At 34.0% G+C, this 14909-nt stretch overlaps 1 protein-coding gene across 1 annotated transcript; it reads right to left on the bottom strand.

Moving 5' to 3' along the window:
- Positions 1–11381: 11381 nt before the first annotated feature.
- On the bottom strand, positions 11382–14144 carry LOC127859581 (extracellular matrix protein 2-like). Its single transcript, XM_052397082.1, has 3 exons — positions 14091–14144; positions 12868–12912; positions 11382–11926 (listed from the first exon to the last, which is right to left on the bottom strand). The coding sequence occupies exons 1-3, from the start codon at positions 14137–14139 to the stop codon at positions 11778–11780; spliced, it is 243 nt and encodes an 80-aa protein (XP_052253042.1). The 5' UTR covers positions 14140–14144; the 3' UTR covers positions 11382–11777.
- Between the last annotated feature and the right edge of the window lie 765 nt (positions 14145–14909).

Raw genomic sequence — 14909 nt, 5'->3', positions numbered from 1 at the left:
GTAGCAGACAATCACTTTGGGGAAATATATAGTAATTGAAACACAAAAGTATTGCAGGCAATAAAGCAGGATCACCATTTGTATATGTTAACACCATTTTGTTGATCGTACGCACCGACGTTTGCCCCGGTTCATAATATTTTTCATAAAAATTGAGTCCATTCGTTTAAATTAAGGATATTTAACAAACAGTGTACTTCTTTTTCGTGTATATGTTGCATTACGTCACCTTATCATTTTTTTTGTGAAAATGCACATTATTGCTAAGCACATAAATATATTGAACATAAAAGTACAAGGTTCGACAATTTTGGTAACAAAAGAATTTTGGAAAAATATAATTAAAAACGGTGTGCATCAAAACGACGAGCAAACATGGCATATCAAAATCGTCAAGTAAACATAAAAACAATGACAACTATTACCCCAGATCAATCACATTCATGTTAGTTTGTAACAGAAGCAAACAATTCAGAATTAATTAGTTTATATAATATATGAAAAGTACGTGTCTCCTGGTTGCAACCAGTTTTACTAGTAAAGGAATGGTTTAATACACACTACAAGATGTTTAATGCAAATTATCACACCTTTTAGTTTCATAAAAATATGTTGGTCATTTTGCTAAAATTTATTTCAATAACCTGGTGACCAATCGGGGCATGATTTAATGAACATGTGAAGAAAACACATTCAAATACCATATACATCTTAAACGATATGGCCTTTGTGGTTTGAGATAACAAGATTATTTATTTAGTCTGCTTTATAAAGTAATATAAAACATTTGCCAACATCAGCATGGTTTATTGTGATCACTGTAACATGTTTGGTATATACTTAGTATATTATCTCATATACAATTGCAAACTTGACACTTTCGGGTAAAAATGTTATTTTGCTTATTAACAATATATGCACTCGCTTTGACTTGTACACTTGTGTAATCAAATGAATTATTAGAGCTCGCCTCGTATGGGATTACTATCTAATATCGCGTTTCAAATATCAAAGCTTATGGGGATTACTATCTAATATCGCGTATCAAATATCAACGCGTATTACATTTTAGTTGCAGAGAAAGAAATTAAATAAACTATTTCAATGCATAACACTTCATCAACTCTTTTCATCACCAACCAATCATATTTAAACATCAGCGTTCTATTTTTAACGTACTTGGTAGATTGCCGCAATATGATAATATACAAACTAAATATAAAAGCTCAATTTTAGACAACAATTTGTGTTTGCCCATCTTCTATATACAAATCACAAATCTTCCGTTTCATGGCAAGTTAGACCCAACAGGAATTATATGAACAAATTAACTGGAGGCCCACTTTAATATATTATATAGAAACGGTCACAGTTCAGGGCCGTGTTGTTCATAAACCTCTATTAATACACATCAGCAACGGTATTTTATGTTTAAATTAAACGTTGAAAAGACCGAAGACTGGAAGACCAACAGACCATCATCATGAATACTATAAATACGATATTCTTTATATATATATATATTATATTTTAAAGTTAGACGATACATAACACATAGCAATCATTGAGTAATTATTATATCAGAAAACACAAAACTAAACAAAAAGCACAAACTGATACTAGTCATAGTATTCATTATCGCGTCAGTAATATTATTCGATTACTATGCCATCGTACAGTTCCAATATTAAATGTTTACTCATAACAGCTATTACTACGCACGGGTCGGAAAAGCTACGACACCGATATTTTGCGCAGGTTAGCATAGTGCATTAAATGTTTAGTACGGTTTATCATTACAGTAAAAATATTTAAAGAGTTTGAACAGAAAAAACAACAACAAAAGCCACAGTGATGCTCATTAGTTTGCACGACTCAACTTATTTTGAATGAAACACTCAAATACCAACATGCTAATTGTTGCACATGTATTATTGTGTGTCAAGTGAACTCGCTCGAGCAGTAAAATATTTCGGGTAACACTCGACCCAAAATGATATGGTCTAACAGGATATTGTTTTAAAATAGAGACCTCTGATTGGTGTGAGCAACAAAACGTCTGATACACACGTGTTAAGCGGAATCACACCATTTGTATATGAACTCTGACATTGAACATTTACCGAGGTATTATACAGATAAAAATAATGAAAGATGCATGAAGTATTAATCTGACTTTAAGTGCAAAATAATACGCATGGTTAATTCTCGTCCCATATGTGCAACTGATATTTCACATAATATTTCTATATTACATAATATTAAACATAATAAAAGTTATTTGTTAATAAAGCGGACGTTTTTTATAACTTTGACGTTCAATTGTAACGTTTGACAATACAAGATATTCATAAATTCGACGAATTAAATGGTCGTGAGAAATCAGTATCTTAAGTTATATTTAAGACCCTTAAACTTGGAGTGTTTCATAGAAACATAAACATTACACTTAAGTTATGACAAACGCGCGCAACTTTCGAAAACATTTAAGTTTTTATATACTAAATGGTTGCATATGTACTTTTCGTTTTTTCGTTCTCAGACGCAGTTTTATAATCGGGTGGCTTAGGTTTTGACGATTAACGAGCGTTTACCAGACAAGACTAATCTCGATTCCAAATCAAATTAATGTTTGAAAATGAGTATATAACGGGGACATAGTGCGGATTGATTTCTATAATTTCAAGTATGTAATCGCTTTGCATTGACTGAATGATGCGACCCATCTTTTTTAGGATCGAAGTATTGTAGCACAAATCATCATTATCATCATCACCATCATCATCATCATCTTCATCATCATCATCACCATCATCATAATCATCATCATCATCATCATCATCATCATCATCATCATCATCATCATCATCATCATCATCATCATCATCATCATCATCATCATCATCATCATCATCATCATCATCATCATCATCATCATCATCATCATCATCATCATCATCATCATCATCATCACCACCATCATCACCACCATCATCATCACCACCATCATCATCATCATCATCATCATCATCATCATCATCATCATCATCATCATCATCATCATCATCATCATCATCATCATCATCATCATCACATACATCAACAGCAACATAATCGTCATCACATTCAGCATCGCGTTTGTCGTCGTTGACGTCATTAATATCAACACCATCAGCATCATTATGTTTTACACTAATATAGGATGCGTTTTACATACAAATAGAAAAGCATATTTCCTGCAGCGTAGTTCACAGATCGGACGGACGGGGGGGGGCAAACCTCTTATCCCCTCCGGTTAAGTTAAGTCATACGTATATATATATATATATATATATATATATATATATATATATATATATATATATATATATATATTCTCTTTTAAACAATCTGACGTGATGTTATGAAATAAAACAATACACTGAAGAATTGCGTGTATAACTCTGGACCCAGTTTAAATCCACAGGTGTTTTAATAGACCGTTCGAATTAAGTTGAAGTAAATTTTGTGCGATTGAAATGTTTGTTTTAATCTTTATCCCGCTTTAAGAGCTTTTGTATTATATCATACTTTTTTTTCTTTTTGATACTTGTTCACTTAGCGTAAATACAGGATCTGGAGCTTTATTTTTCTGCAGTCGGGCCTTAACTTACAGTCACCAATGTTTGTATTAAGATCGTTAAGTTTTCTTAAGGCCATAACGATGGTTGCAATGATATTGTATTTATAAACAAATATTGGTAAGATGTGTATATCAGATGTATCAGCATTGTCACACAGCAAATTCTCAATACTCGGTGGAAGCTGGAGCCTCACATTTCACAAAGGAGCAATCAGGAGGGCCAATGACCATTGGTAAACAGCCCGCAATAAAAAACACACCATACTTAGTTGCAGAAGCGGATTCATCTTACAAGCAGATAAGAATAATGCTTTGTTGAATGATAACGATAATTATTAAGGTGATGTTGAAAATGATGTCGATGATAAAATGATGATTCTAGTGCTGGTGATGTTAAAATTATGCAAACTATTGTGTTAGTAATGGCTATGGTGGTGATGATGATGATGATTTCATGAGTTGATTTAGATGTTAAACATTATGTTTTTCATAACGAGTAAAATGATTACTAACATCGTACTTATATGTATTATTAAGCTTTAGTTTAAGTATAAATAATCGCATATGTACACTTATAAAACACCAGTTATACATGCCTACATCTTTAACCAAATTCACTACTTTTATAACCAGTATAATTAGCAACAATTATCGGGCGTTTTACTTCAGGTTTGCATTTATAAGTAAAATATATAATTGTTATATAAATAGTGTTTGGATATCTTTCAATAAACAACTTCGTGTAGTGGTTTACGATGTCGTAAAACGAAGTTAATTGCATCCCGATTTTTAACGTATGTTTGTGCAAACATTACCCTAGCTCAGCTATTTACCAAAAACGTGTTATGTTCAATATAAAAATAAAACAATTAAAGAACAAAAATGGTAGAAGCTTTCATCAACGTTGTGTATGGGTTAGGGTGGTCCTTATTCATTACAAAAAAAAATTCTTCAGTTTTCTGACGGGGCACCCCATGGAATGGTTGAACTAAATGAACAAATAATTGTACTGACAATTTTATTTGAAAAAAAATACATTTTAGGGGTCCCTACCGCAGAGTTAATATCTATAAAAGTGCCTGCCGAAGGCTCATATGCTCAGTATTCTTAAATATGAATGATTAGGACAAATATGATCACAGAGCACAACAATGCTCTATTGAAGCACATTCAAACAACTGTTACATATTGTAATTATCATTGTCCTTCTGTGTTGAGACTGTCAAAGTGACAAAAACTGTCTAGTTTGTCCATTGCGAGGGTATTCTTCGCTCGATCAGGAAATCGCTGGCGGTACTTCTTTACAATTAAGAGAAGGAACTGTTTCTGCTCCTCATCGTTTGTGTGCAGCTTGTTGTATTCGTCCATTAAGGCATCTCCACGTTCTGCTACGTCATTCACAACTCTCATACTACTGACAGTGTTCTTCGCTAACTGATAGTCAGCATCTGCAGACCAGAGCTTCACATCTTTGTTGAGGAAAGTTGACGGTAGACCAGTGATGGTGAAGAATCTACGACTGCTCTCGGTGACAAAGTCTTCCAAGTTCTTGGAGCTCACCAGCGTAGGATCAACAGTTATCCTCTTCAAAGGATGTTCTGCACCCGGTGCTTGAAGGGCACTGACCATGAGACGCTTTGTTTCATCTGAGACTTTGTCGTCAAAGAAAGCTAATGCAATTAGTTCTTCTGACAAGTACCACAAATGTCCTAAAATTTTCTTCATTGCGATCTGAGAGACTGCTTGATTCTGTGCCTTGTATTTGTCGATCTCCTTGATAAGCTCGAGATCAACACGAGGCGAAGATGGCGCTGATGGCGCTCTAAACCAGGCCTTGACATACATAGTCACTGTGAAAAGTCTCTTCTTTCTTTGTCATCTTGAACTGGCTTCTCAGCATCCATACTTTTAATGAATAAATAGCCTTGGCCATCCATCTGGCTCGATGCAGTCCTGCCGGAGCTTTAAATGAGCATCCTTGAGATGGAACGCCTCCCAGAAACATTATTGTCAGCTGTAGCAGTTCGCGATAATCATCACGAGGCTGAAACTCATGCAGTTGGTTTTCAGCAAATGCAATAATTTCATTTGCAACACTGGAAACGGCACTGTGCACGATTTCATTCGAACTCGATGCCTGAAAGTTTGTCCGTTCAATGAATACCCAACTGCTCTAAAACGTTTTAAAAATCATGATGTCTGGACCCTTTGAAGGGCCAAGAGAAAGAGTAACCGTTGCCTATAAGACTATTTCTAAAATGTGATGACGGCAAGCACACCAGAGCAAATCTTTGTCAAGCTTCTGCTTCAGTAGGATGCAAGCACCATTTCTTGGACCACTATTGACGGAAGTAGTGTCGAAGCACACGCACTTGACTTTATCAGCTATGCCCCACGCTACAGTTGCATCATAAACAGCTGCTGCTGCTGCAGCTTCTCCAGTTCCAGATGGCAGCTTCGGTACACAAAGAAGTTGGTCAACTCCTAGTCCAGACACAAGGATTGGGAGCCGGTCCACAATTTCTTTGCTACTGATATCTTCCAGTAATTTCTCATCCCAATGTATTGTTAGTGGAACTGTTGGCTTGAATTCTGTTTTCAAGTTCTCTGCAATTTTCTGCCTACATTTCATCCTTTCTCTTCGAATGGACGATCGATAGATATTAAACTCTGCTGGGTCATGACCAAGGTGCTGCAGTGCTGGAGTCAGGACTAGTGCAGTATTTCTATCACTGACCTTTGCCACATCCAGACATACTGCTAACTTGTCATTCAGTATTTTGTGTGTGCCACGTTTACGTTTAGTTCTCTTTGAAGTTGTGTTTGATGATGGCTCACCAAATGCTTCATTAGCATTACCAGACTCCTGTTCGCTTTCGGATGTCTGAAGAATAGCTTTCTCCTCTCTGGCCACTCTGTCCTGTTCTTCTCTCTCTTTTCTTCTTTTGAAGTTTTCTTCTCTGCTGTGAACATCTCTTTCTCTTTTGGCCATGGCTTTGTCAACACTTCCCATCTTACCACGTCGTCCCGCCTAACGCTGAGCTAACAGGAACTCCCTGTCCTCCTGAATGCTTATCATCTTCATGGCGTCCGCATGAGCAATGTCAAAAAGACTCTCTAAGCCATCCTTCCATTCTTCTTCCTTCTTCAGTAGACTTTCAGAGCGCTTTGCTTTATTTTCCTTATTTTTCTTCTGTTTTTCATATTCATGGAACAGACATTTAACTTTTTCAACAACGTGTTTCTTCAACCGTGTGGGGATGCGGGCTTTAGCCCACACTTCAAGAACGTCATTGGCTGACAGCTGGTGTAATGCATTCTGGATAATTCAACAATAAATAAGTAACGTCATATTGATAAATTATGCAGGCACTGGCAGTATGGTGTGCAGTGAAAGAGTTTACCAGCATAACAACAAGTGAAATGCAGCCATGGAACTCTACATGTTACTTAACTTATAAAGGTGGTAGGGACCTCTAATTTTTTTCAGATTTAGCTGAGTTTTTTTGTGAATTTTGTATGCATGCATATAAACAAACTTCAAGGGTGCCCCACACAAAAATCATTCTTTGAAAATTTAGGACCACCTTAGTATGGGTATAATCAAGATGTTTTGAAAGTAAAAATACATTAACGCACTTTTACTTATATTTCCACATTTATGTTAATATAAATATAAGACATGTTATTCATGAGTATTACGAATGCTTGACCCATTTGCTCTCTTTGCGATTAATACTCTGTCGTACAGCAGAGATCTCTGAAAACTATATTAATTATTCAGATTAATGATGAATTGATCCGTCGACGTAACCTTCCACGGGCTGTTCAACTATACTTCTTTTTGTAAATAGCTGAGCATACTACTATACGTGTGCAGTTCAAATATTAAAAAAAACACGCCGCATATCGATATCCACATCGTTCGCTGGTGTTACCCTTATTAAATAATTATTTAAGATTTAATATAATCTTGAATTCAATGGAGCTTTATTTTAAGCATATTCCTTTTTTTCTTTTTTTTTCTTGAATGGTTATGCCGTGGTAATATTGGATTAAAGGTAATTTGACTAAAAAAACAAATATGTCCACATTCCTAACGACTCACCATGCCATATAAACATAATTTTGTTTAGGTTTCGCAAAGGAATGTAATCATACTTATTACATATTGCATGGTCAAGCAAGACCTATCTTTTAATATTGTACCGTCATCGAAATAGAAACGTTATAAGGCGGAAACTACGTGTCTATGTTAAGTAATGTGGCCCTTGTGCTTTTGCCAACTGGCAAGATCCGCTTGTATGCTTCCACACAACGTGCGGCAAAATACCCCTATTATAATAGATTTAAGCGGAAAGCCCCGTTCTTTGTCGGTTGCCAAAAATGCCGTCACTGGCTATATCTACTTGTATGCTTCTAACAAAAAAAAAACAATTTATCAACACTCAAGTTGCATCATGTTTTACGCGTTACTGTGTCACGAAGTACCATAGCAAAATATACGTGTTTACTGTGTTTGTGTAATGAGGACTGATCCACTATTATAACACGGGGTAAGAGGATATCGAGCGGTTAACACGAAGGAATAAGCTGTTTATAACTGTTGTCTCTGAAAGGGACCTTTTCACAGATTTTTGCATGAACTGAAGTTCGCCATTAAATGCTCTATTTTGATCAATGTACACATTGGATCTAAAAAGCCCCAGTATAAAAACAAGAATACAATTATAAACAGAAACAGTAACCCTCAAGTGGGCTCCAACCACTGGCCCCTGGAGTAAAAGTCTATCTTTTAGACGGCTCGTCCATCCATGCTCATACAGTGAGTGTTGAATTCTATACTTTATATAAGCACTCCCCGCAGTATCACACAATATAACGACAACAACAGAACTCTCCAAATTATTCAATCGTTTTGCGTTGCAGCCCTTTATAATTTTCAGGTTTTTGACTCGTCAAAAGATTTATTCAATGACTATTTTAGAGAAGGTAAAGGTTCAGTATTAACGTTTCCTCACAGATATCACACATATCATAATTACGACGAATCTTTGCGAATCCGATTTTTTTTTTAATTTTGTTATTTTACCAAAGCGTGAAAAGGCCCCTTTAAGGGTATGTATCGATTTTATGTTTTTGAAATTGCTTTAACCACACTTTTCACTGTACCATAAATCCCGTCCAGTTTTATAGGCGCATTTGTTTCGGTCTATTTCGCAGATTTAGCGTTACACGCGTGCCTTATTGTTCTTGTTCTTGCACGCTCATTATTGCAGCGTTAGCATAATTGAGCAATACCTTTGGAATACGTAAAAATATTGAATTGGTGGTGTTCTAAACTTATACCAAAATAGTTTCATTGATGAGATAAGTCTTGTCCCATGTTCGTACCTAACTCATTATCTTGATAGAATCCGTAAAATGTCAATGATTCTGGCTACCGGAGTAATTAGATTCCGTGATATTTTTCATTTCTAAAGATTTAATATAACATTATAGGGGCGATTAGGTAATGATAAAATAGTTCGGTGAACTTTAAAGACCTTTTCGTCTATTTCGTTTTGTACATACCGATGCAACAATTAAACATTATAATTTGTTTGCGATATCAATTTCCCCAAAACTTAGTAGTCAATAAATCATTATTCTATCTATATAGAACCATATTTTCATCATAAAGCTATGGAATATGAGATGAAATGAAAGGTTCTGTTACGAAATGCATATTTATCGAGACTCAGCTTAAATATGATGTTGCTTTTTATTGTCAGTGATTAACACTTTTTTAACAAAAATACATTTGAACCAATACAAAATCATAAACGGATCGAACCATGCCTTTTATTTAGAAATAAAACAACATATGCGTTAAATGCTACATATGCCTAGGTTTTATATGCGATTTTTGATACGTAATCGATAAAAAAACACAGTGAAGCTAATGCGATACATAGCGCTGCAGTTGCACATTCTAATAAATTACTATTTCAATTCAATATGTGTTGCGTAAATACTTGTGCCACTTAATTTGCTGTGCCGTAAGCGATATCAAGTCTTAAACATGAGGTTAAAACAATACCGCCCTTAAATATATGAAAAATAAATTTCTAGAAACATGATATAAACTTTAATCTGTGTGAGTCTTTGATTTAAAGGGGCCTTTTCACAGATTTTGGCATGTTTTAACTTATTCATTAAATGCTTTATATCGATAAATGTAAACATTGGACCGTAAAAGCTCCAGTAAAAATTCAAGAATAAAATTTAAAAAAGGAAAAGAACATTGCCCGGACCAGGTTTCGAACCAGTGACCCCTGGAGTCCTGCCAGAGTCCTGAAGTAAAAACGCTTTAACCTACTGAGCTATTCCGCCGAATACACATATTTAAGTATTTTATACATTATATGAGCAATCTTCGTAGTTTCACGAAATTCAACGACAAAAACAGAACTCTCCAAATTATTCAATCGTTTCGCGTTGCAACGCTTTATAATTTTTAGGTTTTAAAATCGTCAAAAGATGCATAAAATCGCTATATTAGACCATAGTAAATGTTCAGTATTACTGTTTCCTCACAAATATCATAACTAAAACGAAAATTTGCGAATCTGAAACAACTTTTTTCCATTTTGTCAATTTACCAAAGCGTGAAAAGATCCCTTTAAGACACGTGACCCGTTTCTTGTGAAATACTGAACCATTCACCATTACACCTTAACCGTGATTACAATATAGGTCGCCGCTATTGAACGGTCAATGCCGGCATTGTGTCTCTAAACCGGTTTCATGTCTAGCCAAACATGACACTTGATCCAAAATAAATAATAAAGCACCTACGTTTAAAACTAATTCGAATATTTGATATTGCAATACATTTTTAACGATGTACATTCACAGTGCTGTGTGGATGCAGTTAAACGTGTAACCTATATATTTATTCAATGATACATATTGTAGCCAGACTTCAGTCATCACAAGCAGAAGAGGTATTTTTGTAACCTTAATAAACATATCAACGCTCTTTTAACACCTTGCTCGTTTGACAATTTTCTTTTATAAACCAAACATGTTGGTTTACTATCTTAAAAATATATGAAAACCAATCCAAATCCTCAAAACTTACGACTTTACTTCGCTTAAAAATGATGTATGTAAAATGTAATTCACGAGTCACGTATGTGAATTCACGTGTTCATGTTCGTTTCGTATACATACATTTAATTGAGATCGTTTTAGACGCATGTTTTGTTTTGAATAATTATGAGTTTCGACTAGCCTTCAAACCCGTGTTAACGCTCTTAAGCTTTGCATTCACCGTTCCTAGGCGTTAATCCTTGTTTAAATAATTTCATGTTTATAGTTCGTGTTCTGGTATGCATGGAGTGGTTATAACAAGACTGTTTCTCTTGATAGAGATTATTATAGAGTTTATTGAGTTTTATTTTTCTCTATACGAATTTCTCAACATATTTTAGGTAGAGCTCTCGCCTTTTTGCGGATGCGTCACTAATTTTATAGCTACATTTATTAGTATGTTTGCTTATGACTGTGTATTTATTGATATTATGAAATATTTATATGTTATCTAAACGATTAAATATGTTTATGTTGTAAGTTCATTCAGGGTTTTAATCATATGATTTTTTAAATATAATATGTCTATCCATAAGTGAGCAGGTCACATTAGACATTGGACATTTTAAGTTATGGTCCTTGATTTAGCCCCTCAAGCAATATGAGGTCATTTTACTCGGCCGTTTCTATTCTTCAAGGTCAAAAATGTGCATAGACTGCCCGCGATGCTATTAGTTTTTGCATTCTAGTTTTACCTCCATTTGCATGTTATTGAAACATTGTTTCTTAAATTGAGGAGTGGTGAGTTACAGTTTTATAAGCAGCTCTTGTTAAAAACGACTGACAGAATATCGCAAACAGTTTTTACGTACAACGGCAAATAGTTATATACATGTTATGCTGATCCCTTCCTTTATAAATAGATCTTCATTAAATGCCATTGCAGTATAACAAAATCATTTAAGTTTGGATATACGATATATACGTTACATATATTTATATGTATTGTTAAATCAAAAGAAACGTCAATATCACTAACATAGTATTCGTTTTATTTAGCTTTTCACATGTAGATGTTTTACACTTCCTCAAGTGATCCGCAGATTGGGCAACACTGGCCTGGTGGTGTGTAGCCTTCGCAGTGCATGCATTCCATCCAGCCACACAGTATCTTGCCGTGGGTGCACCAGCAAAAGAGGCATGGGTCTTCGGATGGTACAAGTTCGCCTACAAGCAAATGCCAATCGAAAATGAATCCATATAAGCAAACTGAAAAAAATGGCATTCAATTTAAATGTAATTTATGCTAAGGATATTATTTGATAGGAATATGTGTATGTGTACAAAACGCATTATAATATACTATACCGCCTGGTGCTAGCGGAAAATATACATATACGTACATTTTTATTGTTTCAGGGATTTGCATCTGGAGACGTTACGGTAAAACTCGTTATCAATCATTATGATTTGACTGTTGTCCAAAACATATATATTAGGAACGACTCATGGCGGATTTTTCTGACACTTTATTGTGATTTATCTTGTCACATGCCTTTAAATCAGCCCGATATCCAGGTAACCTAATATTCCAAAATATATAAGGCTAGATGACCACGTGACCTCAACTATCCATCGGTCGCTATGTTATGCTGTTATTATTTTTCGAAATGACGTCATTAGTCCAGCAAAACTCTCCAGTTAAACTCTTTTACAGTGTGAATAAACGGTAAAACAAAAATAAAAGAAATAATAATAATAATATGACAGGATAAATATAATAATAGGTTGGTGACGTGGATGGAAAATGCCACGTCACCAATCTATTATTTTCTATATATCGGAAAGCAGCTTGGTGAGGTTAATCATAAAAAAATAACAACTAACACACAACGCATGTGTATCCTTCAGAAACCACGATTTTCAAAAATATTATAGTCAATTAGTTGATAAAATTTCATCCGAAGTTTCTAAGAAGTGTTGTGTTTGATATAAAAACAACATCATAACACATTTTCGAGCTGTTTTGTTTCTTACAACGCACCAAGTAAATGGCGATTAGCATTGAATTCAATATTTGCAATATGATGTTTTGCACCATATAGCAGACGTTACGTCGATCGACATATCCCTATCTGTTGGTGATATAAGATATAGATTTGTTCTACCTTCTTGGTATGTGTGTCCACCGTATTGGCAGGGAGCAGCAATTCCTAAAACAAACAAATCAAACAAAATAGCACCCGATATAACTATAAAATGTAATACTGAGCATATGAAAAGTAAATAAGTTTACGTGATTCACCAAAGGATCACCACAACACCACACCTAAATACATATTTTTACTATGGCGCTGATTCTTCTTCTTCTTCTTCTTCTTCTTCTTCTTATTATTTTTATTATTTTTATTATTAATAAAAATAATAATAATAATAATAATAATATATAATAATAATATATATTATTATAAGTAGTAGTAGTAGTAGTAGTAGTAGTAGTAGTAGTAGTAGTAGTAGTAGTAGTAGTAGTAGTAGTAGTAGTAGTAGTAGTAGTAGTAGTAGTAGTAGTAGTAGTAGTAGTAGTAGTAGTAGTAGTAGTAGTAGTAGTAGTAGTAGTAGTAGTAGTAGTAGTAGTAGTTGTTGTTGTAGCAGTAGTAGTAGTAGTAGTAGTAGTAGTAGTAGTAGTAGTAGTATTAGTAGTAGTAGTAGTAGTAGTAGTAGTAGTAGTAGTAGTAGTAGTAGTAGTAGTAGTAGTAGTAGTAGTAGTAGTAGTAGTATTAGTAGTAGTAGTAGTTGTTGTTGTAGTAGTATAGTAGTAGTAGTAGTAGTAGTAGTAGTAGTAGTAGTAGTAGTAGTAGTAGTAGTAGTAGTAGTAGTAGTAGTAGTAGTAGTAGTAGTAGTAGTAGTAGTAGTAGTAGTAGTAGTAGTAGTAGTAGTAGTAGTAGTAGTAGTAGTAGTAGTAGTAGTAGTAGTAGTAGTAGTAGTAGTAGTAATAACAATAATTATTAATAATTTCGAATTATTATTATTATTATTATTATCATTTTTAGTATTATTATGATTATTATTAGTAGTAATAGTAGTAGTATTTGCATTATTGTTAGTAGTAGTAGTAGAAGTATGATTATTATTAACATTATTATTATACTGATGATGATGATGATGATGATGATTCTTATTTTTATTATATTATTATTATTATTATTATTATTATTATTATTATAATTATTATTCTTATTATTATTATTATTACTATTATTATTTATGTGTTTTCAATATTATACGTAGTAGTAGTTATATAGGTAAATACTTATCTAAGTAGAATTAGAGGGAAAAACGCATCATGATACGCATTTGTGTAAATATTAAAATTACCATGACTATATCTTACCTATTAGGCAAATCAGCCAAATTGCGAGAAAGCTTCTGGATGTCGCCATGATCTGTTAAATTGAAAGCACAACACATTATTTCCATATACATCTACTGAATGCACACTATATATTAAATACAATGCGTACACAAACTAAATGTGTCCGAATATGAACATAAATGCATGACATATTTCACTCATTACAAGTGACGTCTTTTTTATTATGATTGAAGAATTAAAATATTGTCAACCGTTTGAAAATACGATCCTTTCAACAAAGCACTACTTAGTAGTTCTGTTTGACTAACAGGTAATGTTGACGTGTTTTATATACTTCTAAATACTCGATATTTTTTTAAAAGATCATTAACTTCTCATGTCAACCTGACATTTAAAACAACCAGGTCAACCTGACATTTAAAACATGAGCGCTTTCTCGGAAAATGTTGACGTGTATAATATACTAAATACTCCTAGCTATGTTTTGGAAAGATCGTTAACTTATCATGTCATTCTGACATTAAAAACATGTCATCTTGACATTGAACTAAATGAAATCGAAAACATTGTAAAATGCTAGCAGTTGGCAATGCTAATATGCGCAGTTGATTACGACACTTGTTATTTCAAACATATGTCGCTACCGTCGAACTTCAATTATCGAGCACTGAGTTGCCCACACAACAGTTGCAATGCGAATGTGAACAATGTGAACTAGGGCCCGTCTTTGTAATCAGCGAACGACAAATTTACGTACTATTTTCATGTGAAATGTAAACGCTTAGCTAAAATCCGATGATAAATGATTTCAATAACAGCATGCTTCCGTTCTTTCAC

The sequence above is a fragment of the Dreissena polymorpha genome, chromosome 15 (assembly GCF_020536995.1).
Source record: "Dreissena polymorpha isolate Duluth1 chromosome 15, UMN_Dpol_1.0, whole genome shotgun sequence".
Classification (NCBI taxonomy): Eukaryota; Metazoa; Mollusca; class Bivalvia; order Myida; family Dreissenidae; genus Dreissena; species Dreissena polymorpha.
The sequence above is the reverse complement of the archived record's forward strand: the minus strand, read 5'-3'. Positions and strand labels throughout refer to the sequence as shown.

Coding starts and splice junctions, on each gene's coding strand:
- LOC127859581 (XM_052397082.1), bottom strand. CDS start 14,139: ATGGCGACATCCAGAAGCTTTCTCGCAATTTGGCTGATTTGCCTAATA. Junction 12,913..14,090: donor TTGGCTGATTTGCCTAATAG/GTAAGATATAGT, acceptor TGTTTGTTTTAG/GAATTGCTGCTCCCTGCCAA. Junction 11,927..12,867: donor TGGACACACATACCAAGAAG/GTAGAACAAATC, acceptor ATTTGCTTGTAG/GCGAACTTGTACCATCCGAA.